Source organism: Episyrphus balteatus, chromosome 2 (assembly GCF_945859705.1).
Source record: "Episyrphus balteatus chromosome 2, idEpiBalt1.1, whole genome shotgun sequence".
Classification (NCBI taxonomy): Eukaryota; Metazoa; Arthropoda; class Insecta; order Diptera; family Syrphidae; genus Episyrphus; species Episyrphus balteatus.
Genome location: NC_079135.1, coordinates 76,382,651 through 76,396,023, shown reverse-complemented (window position 1 = coordinate 76,396,023; position 13,373 = coordinate 76,382,651). Strand labels below are relative to the sequence as shown.

General features: G+C 32.5%; 2 protein-coding genes and 2 long non-coding RNA genes across 7 annotated transcripts; 3 read left to right on the top strand and 1 right to left on the bottom strand.

Annotated features, from left to right (window-relative positions):
• The first annotated feature begins 496 nt into the window (after window positions 1–496).
• Window positions 497–1,613, top strand: LOC129910421 (uncharacterized). The gene is made up of 5 exons (XR_008771502.1): window positions 497–630; window positions 769–965; window positions 1,026–1,243; window positions 1,305–1,415; window positions 1,483–1,613. It is a non-coding gene; the product is annotated as an uncharacterized LOC129910421 (long non-coding RNA).
• Window positions 1,614–2,537: 924 nt separating this feature from the next.
• LOC129910420 (uncharacterized) lies at window positions 2,538–5,169 on the bottom strand. 3 transcript variants are annotated; one of them, XR_008771499.1, is made up of 7 exons: window positions 5,036–5,169; window positions 4,807–4,908; window positions 4,451–4,747; window positions 4,254–4,382; window positions 3,539–4,203; window positions 3,135–3,476; window positions 2,538–3,063 (listed from the first exon to the last, which is right to left on the bottom strand). It is a non-coding gene; the product is annotated as an uncharacterized LOC129910420 (long non-coding RNA). The 3 variants fall into 3 exon arrangements; XR_008771501.1 differs by having other exon boundaries at window positions 4,451–4,744; XR_008771500.1 differs by having other exon boundaries at window positions 5,047–5,145.
• Window positions 5,170–7,044: 1,875 nt separating this feature from the next.
• Window positions 7,045–11,026, top strand: LOC129910407 (dual specificity mitogen-activated protein kinase kinase dSOR1). Of its 2 annotated transcripts, none has more exons than XM_055987786.1 (5): window positions 7,045–7,386; window positions 7,542–8,181; window positions 10,156–10,482; window positions 10,554–10,825; window positions 10,914–11,026. In XM_055987786.1, exons 1-4 carry the CDS (start codon window positions 7,283–7,285, stop codon window positions 10,665–10,667), a joined length of 1,185 nt encoding a protein of 394 aa, XP_055843761.1. In that variant the 5' UTR covers window positions 7,045–7,282; the 3' UTR covers window positions 10,668–10,825; window positions 10,914–11,026. The 2 variants fall into 2 exon arrangements, with proteins under 2 accessions (XP_055843761.1, XP_055843762.1); XM_055987787.1 differs by having other exon boundaries at window positions 7,051–7,386; window positions 7,551–8,181; window positions 10,886–11,001.
• Window positions 10,900–11,707, top strand: LOC129910412 (uncharacterized). Its single transcript, XM_055987791.1, has one exon. The coding sequence runs from the start codon at window positions 10,900–10,902 to the stop codon at window positions 11,614–11,616; it is 717 nt and encodes a 238-aa protein (XP_055843766.1). The 3' UTR covers window positions 11,617–11,707.
• Window positions 11,708–13,373: the final 1,666 nt, after the last annotated feature.

Here is a 13,373-nt window from a genome sequence, read left to right as displayed (position 1 = left end):
TATATCAGCTTCACTTCTTTTTTTTACGGAGTTGTCTTTCCACCGATGCATCTTCTTTTTTTCAATTTTTTTATAATTTCATTCTTTGTTGTGTTCGGGTTAATTTATTTTCACAAATTACATCAAAAGAAACAAAATAAAACAGAATAGGAATAAAAAAGATAAACTGTTCATCATGGGCGACACGCGACGGCGAGCTGGCATCTGTCAAAAAAATTTTACACCATTGTATTTTTATTTTGCAATAGGGTTAGGGTATAGCAAAAGTGCAAGACCATTGTAAAATTTCAATCCATATATTTTGTTGTTGTAGTGTTGCAAGATTTTACACTTTTGCACTTTTGCAATGATACTAGACCAGTTGCATCGGATCGTGAATACCCCTATTTATTTTATGGTGGCTGGCAATTATTGGGTAAGTCCCATAGAGAGAGGGCTCAGAGCATTGACCTATTATATATGGACTGCCAGGACCAGGTTCAAGCTATGGTGGCGCCCCTTGGTAGGGCAGCGGGAAATAGTATTTTGACATCTAGGTTTTGTGACTTTTGATTGTCACAAAAAAAAAAAAACAATTTAATTATTTACAAAAATTGTTCAAGGAGTTTTGTGTTTCCCAAGAATAAAAAGGTAACAACAAATTAAAAATACATTATACTAATATATTCTTTACATAGTTTTATTTCAAATTTTCTAAACCTTAATAATATTAATTTTTCTTCATTAGATCGCATCTTAAAGTTCATTAAACAAATACTTTTTTTTCAGGCGTCCCCGACCCAAAAACAAAACCAACACAATTCCTTGACATTCATTTGGAATCCCTACATGAAATGGGACCTTGGAACCTAAAGAAGCAGAGCTAGAGCATCGCCGACAAGAAGATGTCTTAAAACGTTACAGCTCAAAGAAGGAATCGATTTGCCAACATAGCTGAGACTGCGCTCGCTAAAGAAAGATTTCAGGTAGGAATTCTTTAACAAAATGATTTGGATTTGAATAACAAATGTTTTTTTTATTTTAAGAATGAAGGGTAGATAGCGTTAAAAGGTAACTCACTTGTGAAGCTCTTCAATAGGAAAATGCGATCACGAAAAAGTTTGAACCCCCCAAACCAGACCTGAATTGAAGACTTTTCAAGCTCTCCAGAGAAGACATCAGAACAGATGAAAAGATGCTAGCAAACGGTGAGATCTCAGAACAAGAAAGCAATTGTGTTGGGGAGAACTCATGGAGTCAACCGGTGAGATAATAATTTGTGTATTAAATTCTTGGTTTCCCTTTTTAATTATTTATCTCCTTAGCTTTACAATGAATTTGCGGTACCCTTCCCGAATCCATATCAAATCACAAGAGCTGGAGTCAAGATCATTACTTTCGCCCTCAGGATTTAAGTTCATCTGTTGAAACAAAAAGTAGTCCTTGTTACATATAATTCAAAATTTAATATTTAATGTTTAATCTATGTTTGTTTTGTTTAAGTTTCCCCTTGCGAGCAACGGAAGAACCGTCAGCAGTCATTGACACACTTCCATCAACATCAAAGCGAAAGAACAAAGAAGTGATCGCAAAAAGTGCCTCCCAAAAAGAACTTCCAGTGCACCCACTGCAACACACACTTCCCACTGCTTAAAGAGAAGAAACACATATGATTAAACAACACGGTTATTATAAGCGTGTTAACCGTCGACCGATGAACGACCCACCGACATCAACTTTTACCACAACTCTGAATGCAGTTGATCCCGCTGCTGGAGCTGCTCCTTTGTTACTCGGCTTGGATGGACTTGCACCACCATCCTTGCTAACTTGCGAAGAAGATGAAGACTCCAAAGTGGCAATTGTTAAAATCGAACAAGGCAACCAAGATTGCAAGAATAAAAAAATGGAATACATATTTGGGAAATTGTGTGATTATTACTGCAATCGATAAATATTTTTCATCAAATACAATGAAAATAAAAAAAAGTTGTTTCGAAAAAATCGGAAATTAGTTTTTAAATAAAAAAAAATATTGCTTCTGAAAAAGTAATCGCAAATGTACTGGTTTTGTAGTAAGTTGTTCCACGATAAGTCGTTGAGGTTGTTGGTTTTGAAATTTTCGTGATCATATAAATGTACCCTTAATTATGAAAGTGGACTAAGTCACTCCTAAAAATGGCCTCAAATCTAGCCTTAAAATAATTATTATTTAAGGGGTAGGGTTTATTTAAAAGCAAAATTACAGTAAATAAACTTCTTTATTGCTCCTCTAGTGATTTCATAAAAGAAATATAACTAAATCATTATAGGAAAATTATTATGTACGTTTTTCTTTAAAAAATGTAAAAAGTGACTTAGACCACTATCATAATCATGGGCACAAATAATCTAAAGCTTTTTCTGATAAAGAGAGAAAAATCCGTGCTAGATGATCATGATCTTTGGAGAAGCTTCAGAACTATACAAATCATAATAATCTTATATGATACTAAAATATTCATCATAAAAAAATGCACCGATGTGAAGTAAAAGAGACAGAAATTAAACTTCGAACAATTTAATTCAAGAATTTTTATAATCACTCAATCTGTGGTTGTTAGTTATTGAAAAAATAAGTAGGAACAGAGTATTATTATACTTATTTAACAACTAAGTTCATACTTTATCAACATTTTTAAACAATACTTTTTGTTCATTACAAAAGTGGTTTATAAAATATGTACATAATATTCAGTTTCATACATTTTGCGCATCATACTTGATCGCATTACTTGGTTTATTGTATTTAAACAGACACCAAATCGTTTTAGGTGTTTGGGCTCCAGTATTTTCAGAGAAATTCTTCTGGATGCAGTCAATTACATAAGGTTTGTTGTGAGCTCTAGGGCACTCTGGGTCGCTCCGAATTCCAATGATGTCCTCCTGGCATTGCTATCAAGAGTAACCTGCTGCAGACGATGATCCAAAAAAAATTTTGTAGTACTCGCGTACTGCCATGGAATTAAATTTGTATTCATCCAACATTGCTCCGCACTCACCACATCTTTCACAAACACAGTAGTCACCAACTCGTGATTGACTCTGCAATGAAAGTATGAAGGTTAAAAATATGTAGTTAACAAATGATAACACAAGACTACTTGGTATTATACCTGCCAGCCTTTGTGATTTCGGATACGTGAAGAAATTTCGGTTTCTTATTCACTGTGATTTGATGCGGGCCAAATTTCACATAATCGATAAACATAATGTGTTGAAGATTTTTATGCGGTGATAGATTTTGAATACGTTTTATTAGAACAGCATCCTGATATTTAAAGGCTTGATTCATTAGATTGTGTAGGCCATTGCCAGCGACCATTATTTGTACATAACGTTATTTGTTTAGCAAAGGAATGCATAGCGCAACGAGGTCAACTTTGGTATTTATATTGAGAATTATATAGCATCAGTTGCCATTCGCACATATTCTGTTTGGTTAACATTGATTTTACCTAAAATTAAGTTGTGTAAATGAGTCAAGACAATGGAAAATAAAAGAATCCCTCCTCCTCACCTTACCATCCAAAGTTATGTGAAACAAGATTTTCAAAGCAATACCATGATGCTTTTCTTTATAAAAACATCACCAACATTGGTAGTAATGCAGCTTGATACATTTTCCGACGTAATGATCCATCAAGGGATAAACTGAAAACTAACTTAAGGTTATCTTGTATTGGGTCAGCATTGCCATTGCTTCATCAGCCACTGCTGCATCAGCTTTGGCGACAATGTTTAGGTCGTTCATGTTAGCTTTATTATCACCAAATATTTAAAGTTTCTTAAGGAACTTTGTCATCGTCACTAGCTTGGCAAGCATATTGACTATATTTTTACGATGTATCTTCTCTTAAAGTTCAACATTCTCAGCCATATTGAGCAGAAGATAGAAGGCAACTCTGAAGAGTGGTTCTTGTTTCTTGACGAATATTTTCAATTGTTTATTCAATCATTCATATTCTTCTTTTTTTACTTTTGGATCGTTTGAAGCTAATGCTTCATATTGCTGTTGGTTTTGGCTTCGGGTCGTGTAGATCTTGAAGATAGGTGTTTCTGATACCTAAAATTATACTCTTTATAAGGGATGATGAGTGATTGACGACATGGAACCATGAAAGCTATTCCAATTACCAGGTTTTGGGCGTAGTTTTAATTCGGGGATACGCGTGGGGGTTCTATCTAAAAAGAAAATATGATACAATTGTTATTATGATGAATATCTTACTTACCTCTTTAGGTTGTTTCTCTTTACTGAGCTTAGTGTTGGGATAATTTCGAAGATGAAAATCCTTTACGCATAATTGCGTAGCGCCGTAGTTCCAATTCAATGACATCCATGCTAACAATACATAACCAATCTGCAATAAAGTAACAATAGGAATATGAAGTAAGGTTTGGGGGAATAAGAAATGCATTCCATACTCACCTTATACTGCACAATCATAGGATGAAACTTTGTGAATGTGTAGAAACAGGATATAAATTATATTCGTTGAGAGATCTACTCTTTTGTCAGTCCTCTCGAAAGTACGCTCAGTGCACCCGGAATTCATGAGTCGTCAAATACAATTTCTTTTTCGTCGATGATTAGATGGATAGCTTTATTTTAATCCTCATCAGGAGTCCTGAAAATGAAACACGGCTTTTGGATGTTTTCATCTAGATAATTGTCTTGGAGCAGTCCTCAGCGTAAGCATAAAATTGCAAAGATATTAGGTACCTACTGAAAAAGAAAGCTTTATAAATTGTTTTGTAGGCTGCAGAAAATATTAATTATTTTACGTTGTTGTTGATGCTGGTGTGATAATGCTGTTGCGGATGGTGTTGTTGATGCATTTGGCCCTCCTTCCTTCCAACACGATTCCATATGTGATAAATTTGCATCTGAAAAAAAAAAAAAAAAAAACAAAAAGGAAATTATTGAAAAAAGAAAATTTAATTTTTTTTGGGAACTGAACGATTTAATTCTAATTTTTAATAACTTTCGAATAATAATAAATTAAATAAAAACCTTTTTCTAACATGGTTCAATTATTTTCCCCGACATTTATCTTTGCACAAAAAATATTTTAATAAAATACTTTTTTTTACTGAAAGAATTCTTCGTTCTTCCAATACGTCAAAAAGTAGACTTCAAAAAAGACAGATGCTATTGATTTTTGTAGCAAAAAAATGTAGATGGCCATAGTTTCTATGCACAAAAATGTTAGTTCAAGCAATCTGACGGTAGATGTCGCTACGCTAACTGAGTTCTATTTACCACTTTCTTCCACAGGCGCTAGTAATCATTGAACCACATTTTCAAAAATTTTGTATGGAAACGAGAATCAACTAGCAGTCCATATATAATAGGTCAATGGCTCAGAGATTTTTTAAAAGAGACAAAAAATCTCCGCTTCGCTCTCTTTTTATTTTGAATATTTCTGAGATGAAAAATTTTTCAATTCATTTCATAATAGGGGTATTCACGATCCGGTGTAACAAAAAGGTGTAAAAATGCAAAATTTTGTTTTCTACTACTACAACTACAATAGACAAATTTTGCACCATTATATTTTATTTTTGGAATAGGGTTGGGGTATAGCAAAAGTGTAAAAGTGTAAAAAAATTTTAGTCTGTATATTTGGTTGTTTTATTTTAAGAAAATGTTACACTTTTGCACTTTTACAACGATACAAGACCATTTGCATCGAATCGTGAATACCCCTAGTTTATTTTTCTCATTTTTTTTTTACGTTTGTTTGACAAAACAGCTGTTCGTTTCATTATGTTCATATTGAAAAATTTATTGAAAATTTGTTATTATTTTGAGCTTGCCACTAAATCATTAATTTTAAAATAATTTTTTCACAATTGAATTTTTGAAGAAAAATTGCAGTTAGTGACATATTGAAGTATTGGATTTAAAAAAATAGGATTCAAGTGAGAAACTTTACCCACCCAAATCACTACCGCAAACCTTTTCCGTGTGGTCATTTCATGTTGCAGAAAGCTTATAGGTATAAAGGCATAACTACAACGGCCACTTTTTGCAAAAAGTCAAAAAGTGAAAATTTTAAAACTCATTTTCTGACAGTTTTTACGAAAACAAAATTAAAAACAATGATGCAGAAAGGTTATTTTTCGGTTTAAAGGCTTAACTACATACACCACTTTTTGAAAAAGTACAAAAGTGAAAATATTTTTTTTCTGGCTAGCGCAATTGTTTTGTGAAAAAGAGTATACAAATTGTTTTTTAGACCAAAAAATAAGCTTTCTGCATCATTAGTTTTTATTTTCCAGCCCGAAAAACTACACAAAAATGCATTTGAAAATTTTCACTTTTGTACTTTTTCACTTTTTGAGCCAATGTAGTTATACCTTAAAAAACAATTTTTGTATTTTTTTCCAAAAACATATAGCGCTAGAAAATGAAATAAAAATTTTTTACTTTTGTAAATTTCTCACTTTTTCACATTTTAGGTCATTGTAGTTATGGCTTATATCGTAATTTCACTACACCCAAAATAAGATAATTACTCAATTTAACTAATCAAATTTTATAGAAAAAAATGTAGGTAATTTGAAATTTGACTGACCTAATTTGCAAAATTATCTCATTTGGGCTATAGTGAAAACAGGGCTCGCATTACAGCACACGATTACGATCATACGTTAACGTTGCATGCCCAAATGAAGCTTCTCTAATACTTTTACCAAAGCTGAAATGTTAAATGGGTACTGACTAAAAAATTGTATTACCTAGCCTGTTTTCACTACAGCCCAAATGAACTAATTTCGTAAATTTGGTCACTTCAAATGTCAAATTTAATTTTTTTGTCTATACGCCCGACTAACAATTTTGCTTCCGTAAAGCTTCTGAATCAAAACTGTTAGTTGGGTGGTTTGATATGATGGATAATTTGCGAATTTGCGGGTTTTTTCGTCGAAATCCAGTTAAACAAATGTGAACAACTCCTTAGTTTCTAATATTGATTTTTAAAACAAACAGACCTAATTATTTGACAGGACCATAAAATTTCGAGTCACTCGAAAAAGTTTTTACGGGCAGGGCAGCTCCAAAAAAAATAAATTTCAGAGTTCTATTTCTAATTGTTCTTAAATAAATTACTTAAATAAGAAATACATTAGAAATTGGTCAATTAGATTAAATGCAGTAGTTAAATTGCATCAGTTAACTTGAATGTTCTGTGATTCATACATAAATAAGTGCCCGTTTTATACTCATTACATCTAGGATATATACCCAGACTGAAGGATGTCGAAAAACAAGTTGAACCTTACCTTGCCACCAGGATCTGTCGACTCGACAGCCCAGCAAGTGGTTCCAACGCCTCCTTTCAAAACTCCATCTGGCACCGAGTAAATATTTCACATTTTTTAATAATTAAATTTTTTCTTTTTCTTTAGTTATTTTGATTTTTGTTTAATTTTTATTTTCGCCTCTGGGCGTTTTGTTTGTTCTTTTGTTTTTTGGTTTTATTTCCTTCGTGAATTCACATAAACTAATATTAAAGAAAACATAGTTTGCTGGGGAAACCAAAGACTAGCATTGAAGCTCTAACCGAGACGCTCGAGGAGCTCGAAATGGATGATACCGCACGAAAGCGCATCAAAGTATTCCTCAGCCAAAAGGAGAAAATTGGCGAGTTAAGCGATGAGGATTTAGAAAAACTGGGTGAATTAGGATCCGGAAACGGAGGTGTTGTAATGAAAGTCAGACACATTCCAACTCAACTTATAATGGCCCGCAAATTGATTCATTTGGAAGTGAAACCGGCTATTAAAAAGCAAATCATCAGAGAATTGAAAGTATTGCATGAATGCAACTTCCCACACATTGTTGGTTTTTATGGAGCTTTCTATAGCGATGGAGAAATAAGTATTTGCATGGAATACATGGATGGCGGATCACTTGATCTCATATTAAAACGTGCTGGTCGAATACCAGAGTCAATATTGGGAAAGATAACTTTAGCTGTGCTAAAAGGATTGAGCTATTTACGCGACAAGCATGCAATTATGCACAGAGATGTAAAACCAAGTAATATTTTAGTTAACAGCAGCGGCGAAATAAAGATCTGTGATTTTGGAGTTTCTGGTCAGTTGATTGATTCGATGGCGAACTCTTTTGTTGGAACGCGTAGTTATATGTCGGTGAGTTATAGAAATAAAAAATATATAGAAATCCTTGACACTTTTCCTAGCTTAATATTGATTTAACTCTACCTACCTACATTCATAGTCTATCCTACCAAACATAATAATTTTTTGTATCAAACTTTGTTTCTCTCATAACACTGGCCAACAATTTTTAACTTTTTAAAATTTTCCAGAAAGATTTATATCCAACTTTATGGATTTGGGTGCAGTTAGCCCAAAAATCATATTGGTTTCTTTATAGCACCTCTAGTTTGTAAAATATTTAATTTTTCATATTTGCGGGATTGTTCATCCTAATTTTTAAGTTTTCCTTATTTTGAGCCTTTATTCAAATTAAAAAAAAAAATGCATAGTCATTTTTAGACCCCAGTTTATCTTAGACTGGGTTTTTTCCAATGTTATTTGAATAGAATAAACTCCAGTCTTTCTTAGAAGCGAGTTAGACAGTGTCTATTAATATGGCCCAATGCATTTTGGGTCAGTAAGCCTAAAAATCACATTCATTTATTTGTAGGAGCCCTAATTTTTTAGATATATTTTAATTTTTCACATTTTTGGGCTATATATACTATTTTTTTTAGTTTTTCTTATCACAAGCGTTTTCAAAGTTTTTCTGAAAAAAAAAAATGTTTCGAATGCAATGTGTTTCGGTTCAATAAGTAATAAAAATAATATAAAAATACAAAAAAAAAATTAACAAAAAAAAAAAAAAATTGTATGAATTTTTTATACCTTTTCATGTATGATTTAAAAACTAAAGCTGTTAAAAAAAATAATGTTATTTTCGGAAAAAGAACCCTCCATTTATTAAGAAATGATAAAAAATGGTCTGGAACATTTTTGTGTGTTGGGCAATGCAGTTAATAATTGTTAAATATTTATTGGGGTTGAGCCAAATGAAAAATGTTTTGTCCGTTTCGTGACGTTTTAGAATTTTTTCAAAGATAAAATAATACGACTATTTAAAGAACCCTCAAGAAACGTTACTGTGGCGACCTTGAAGCCACCATTTGATCTCTCTATTCTTCGCATACTGTGGGTCTATTACATACTACGAAACGAGCGACAAGTAATCGATATTGACGTAAACGATAGTCACGAAAAGATTGATTATGTAAAACGAAAAAGTCGTTTGGCCAAACTAAACCGAATGAAATATTTTTTTGAGACTCACATGCATTCTACTAGCAGACGTAATAATATTATGACAACTAAATGAAAACGAAAGCACAACGATAGACAAATGGCAGTCGTAAAGATTTCCGAGTACCTATATTTGAAATAAAACGTCTATCGTAATACGTAATCGGATTTTAATGAGAACGAAGGATTTTAAACGATAATCGTTTTACAAAATAGGGCCCCACATCCTACATAAACAAAATGCACACGTTAAACAATTTCCAACACTTACCTTACACTTAAAGCTTCAAGAGCAAGATTTATACATATTTCTAATATAGTTATTTCTTACTTCGTTGTAGTTCTAACTACGTTTTTATGTGTGAGCTGTGTGACACATACCAGCGGTATTCTGCTTGTAAATAATTTGTTAAGGTTCAAAATCATTTAAGGGAAAACTCAAATCTCATTGCAATATGGGCTGAATTCACAAACGCATCACTGCTTTTGCCTCTGAAATTTTAACTAATAATATCCTTAATCATAATTAAAAAAATAAAAAAATATGTCACTTGGAGTTTGTCCACCATCTTAAACAAACTGAAGGTGCTTTGCATTTTTAAGATATGGCTTTATATAAAAAAAAAACTAATTGTTCTTATGAGGTTTGAATTGAAAAAAATCTGATTTGAATCTTTAATCTAACAAGTTAAAAGCGAAGACTATTTGAAAACTTTAACTTAACTAAAAATATGTAACCTTCTAATCAACTTTAAATGAACTATTATTAATAGTTGAAAACTTTATATTAAACATATTCATTTTTTTTCTAACAATTATTTACAGCCAGAGCGGTTGCAAGGCACTCATTATTCCGTTCAGTCAGACATCTGGTCACTTGGTCTGTCGTTAGTTGAAATGGCTATTGGTATGTATCCAATTCCTCCGCCTGATGCTAATACCCTCAAAGCAATATTTGATGAAAATACCGAGGAGGGTAATCAGGCAACAGTCGAACCCAAAAATATGGCAATTTTCGAACTATTAGATTACATAGTTAATGAACCTCCACCCAAGTTAGAGCATAACATTTTTACTGAAGATTTCAAAAATTTTGTGGATATTTGTCTTAAGAAAAACCCAGATGAGAGAGCTGATCTCAAAACACTTTTGGTATGTTTAAAAATTTATTTATTCCCTTAAATATTTTAAATAATTTTGTTTTCATTTCGTTTTTTTTGAAGAACCATGCATGGATTCGAAAAGCTGAAGTGGAAGAAGTCGATATTGCTGGATGGGTATGCAAGACTATGGATTTGCCACCTTCAACACCAAAGAGAAATACATCACCCAATTGATTTGATTCTCTTTTAATTTAAATTTTAAGAAAAAGTCTTGTGTTTATATACATATTTGTTAAAAATCACACTTTGCTCTTTTGATTCATTTTAGTCAGCCAGCAGTATAAGAGTATTATTATGTTTTTTTTTATAGATCTTCAACTAAAAACACTCATGTAATAAATTAAGAAAATAACATAAAATAAAAATTTTAAAATCTTATTTTTGTCATTAAGAACTTTCTTTTTCGATGTTTCGTAATAGAAAATCTCCATTAACGACAAACAATAGCAAAAAAGAAGAGAACATGGAAGAAGTGTGGTTTTTCTTCAAGTTAATTGAAACGTTACTTGGGTCTACCTGTATGATTTTCCACATTCAGGGATTCCTCGATGACCGTCAACCCTTACCTCATCAAATGTATTTTTGTGGGACATTTTTCGGATTCACAATAATTGCAATATTCGGAAATATAGGAATCAGCTTAGGTTCAAGACCATCGATGCTAATCGAAGCAATAGTAAGTGGAGTTGCTTCTTTGTTTTTTATCCTTTCATCGATATTTTCAATGTACCATGCGGAAAAAGATTTTCATTTGATGTATTTATCCGATTATGAAGAATCTATCCATCCGTTTTTTGCAATAAGTAAAAAACAAAGTATAACAGCTCTTTGTTGTGGCTTATTTTATATGTTGCATACAGTGTTTGCTGTTGATGCTATTCTAATCACAGACGAAATACAATTTGATGAACAAGGGGCACAAGCCGAGAATATAGCAAAAGCTGATATAGAATGCTATCAGCCTATTAAGTTATACATTTGCGGAAAGGAGTTGAACGATATACTGGAGAAACAAGAATGGTTTCTTAGAATAACCGGCCAGGATGTGAGAAATGCACGGAATGGAAAAATTCAGAAAATAATGAAAGACTTGAAATATGTACGGCACGATAATATTATATAATGAAATAAAATTGACCAAGTCTATTTTTTTCATTTTCAAAATTGGAACTTCATTGATAAATAAATAAAATAAACAAACCTGTTCATTTGAATTGTGAAATTATTCTAATTTTTTAAAATTTATTTTATGAAAAAAAAAAATAAAAAATAACCTAGAATAAAATTATCGACGAATTTTAATTAATAGTGGCCCTTATTGCGAGTGTCCTTCAAATGTCGAAGCGATAAAAGTCGATCGAATCGATAAATATCTGTTTTGATATTTTGTATATCTTTCGACAAAACTATTTGCAATTTTGACTTATGAACTTTGATTTGAGAAATCGCTGGGTTTCGATTTGAGTACTAACGATTGGTATAATAACCAGGTACTAGGTGATTTTGTTTTGAGGAGCTAGCTAGTACTCGGTTCTAGGGCTTAGTATTGAGTGAAGAAATGAGTTGATACCGATTTGAGAGACTCTGTGAAGAAATCGGCCGTTACATCATTAGATCTGATTTCGAGAACATTTTCGAAAACTCGAGAAGACAGTGAAAACGATGATTGTGAATGCCACAACAGTGGGTCTCGCAATTCTGTCTCTCAAGCTACAACCCAAACCAATGAAGTGATTTACTTCAATTTGGGTCCTTTATAGTTTTTGAAAAATAAATTTTCAGACACAAAATTTCGAAAAATTTAATTTTTTAATAATTAATTAAAAATAGCTATGCCCGGGATATTGAGAGGCAACATTATCCCGATTTTTTTTTATCTTGGCCTTATGTAGTCCACAAAAAAAATTAACAAGGTTTTCGATTAGGGACTGTCGCACAGTTTTTCGTCTAGAACATCAAGGTGGACATTCTCAGTTTTTCATTAATAAGTCATCGAGTCTTTTTAAAAAATACCTACCCCAAAAAGCTGAAATAACGGTAACCATTTAATTCATATACTGTTCAGAGCCATGTGATCTATTTTTGAATTTAAAACAGGAAGGTATCAATTCAATATTCAACCCTAGCGAGGTAAACCGTCGGAGCGGAATTTGTCCGATTTTATCCGAATCGGACAGTTTTTACCTGTCGGAAACAAACCTCGAAGCATATTTCGTATGAAATCGGAGAATTTCCGCTCCGACGGATTACCTCGCTAGGGCCGATTATGCCTTAGTGCATACTGGAAGCTTTTAAAGTTTTACTAACAGCAATATTCGGCTATTCACGTGAATCTCAGATCCGATTCACACATTCGATTCACTTTAACTCTACCTTGCCATTCTGCTATCCATCGGGTAAACTGCATTATCATCCCTCTATTTGACGTCCACGTGAACGTGTGTTTATTTGCATAGAAAAAATAAAAACAACCGATTACATATGCTAAGAAATATTTAAAAATTTATAAAAAGTGGCATTTTGCTTAATTTTAACGATGGTGAATTAACTTTTACAACCAAAGGTGACAGATCGGCAACATTTTTTATGCGGATTGCAAATGTATGGAGTAAGTTCATTCACGTGAATAGTGGAATACCGAACAACATTACCGACGTGAGTTTGGATTCCCCCCGATGAAAAGCAGAATGGCAATTGGTGAATATTAAGAGATTATTCCCCCCGATGGATTTTTTTATTTATTTGATTGCTTTAACCTTTTGTTCACGACAAATTACAAAAATCTTGAGGAAAAGTTTTGATATTTTCTAATAACACACCAAAACGAAAAAAAAAAAAATGATTGAACTAGTAATTACATTGTATAAGGAATGTTTTGAG

Coding starts and splice junctions, on each gene's coding strand:
- LOC129910407 (XM_055987786.1), top strand. CDS start 7,283: ATGTCGAAAAACAAGTTGAACCTTACCTTGCCACCAGGATCTGTCGAC. Junction 8,182..10,155: donor GAACGCGTAGTTATATGTCG/GTGAGTTATAGA, acceptor AATTATTTACAG/CCAGAGCGGTTGCAAGGCAC. Junction 10,483..10,553: donor CTGATCTCAAAACACTTTTG/GTATGTTTAAAA, acceptor TTTTTTTTGAAG/AACCATGCATGGATTCGAAA.
- LOC129910412 (XM_055987791.1), top strand. CDS start 10,900: ATGTTTCGTAATAGAAAATCTCCATTAACGACAAACAATAGCAAAAAA.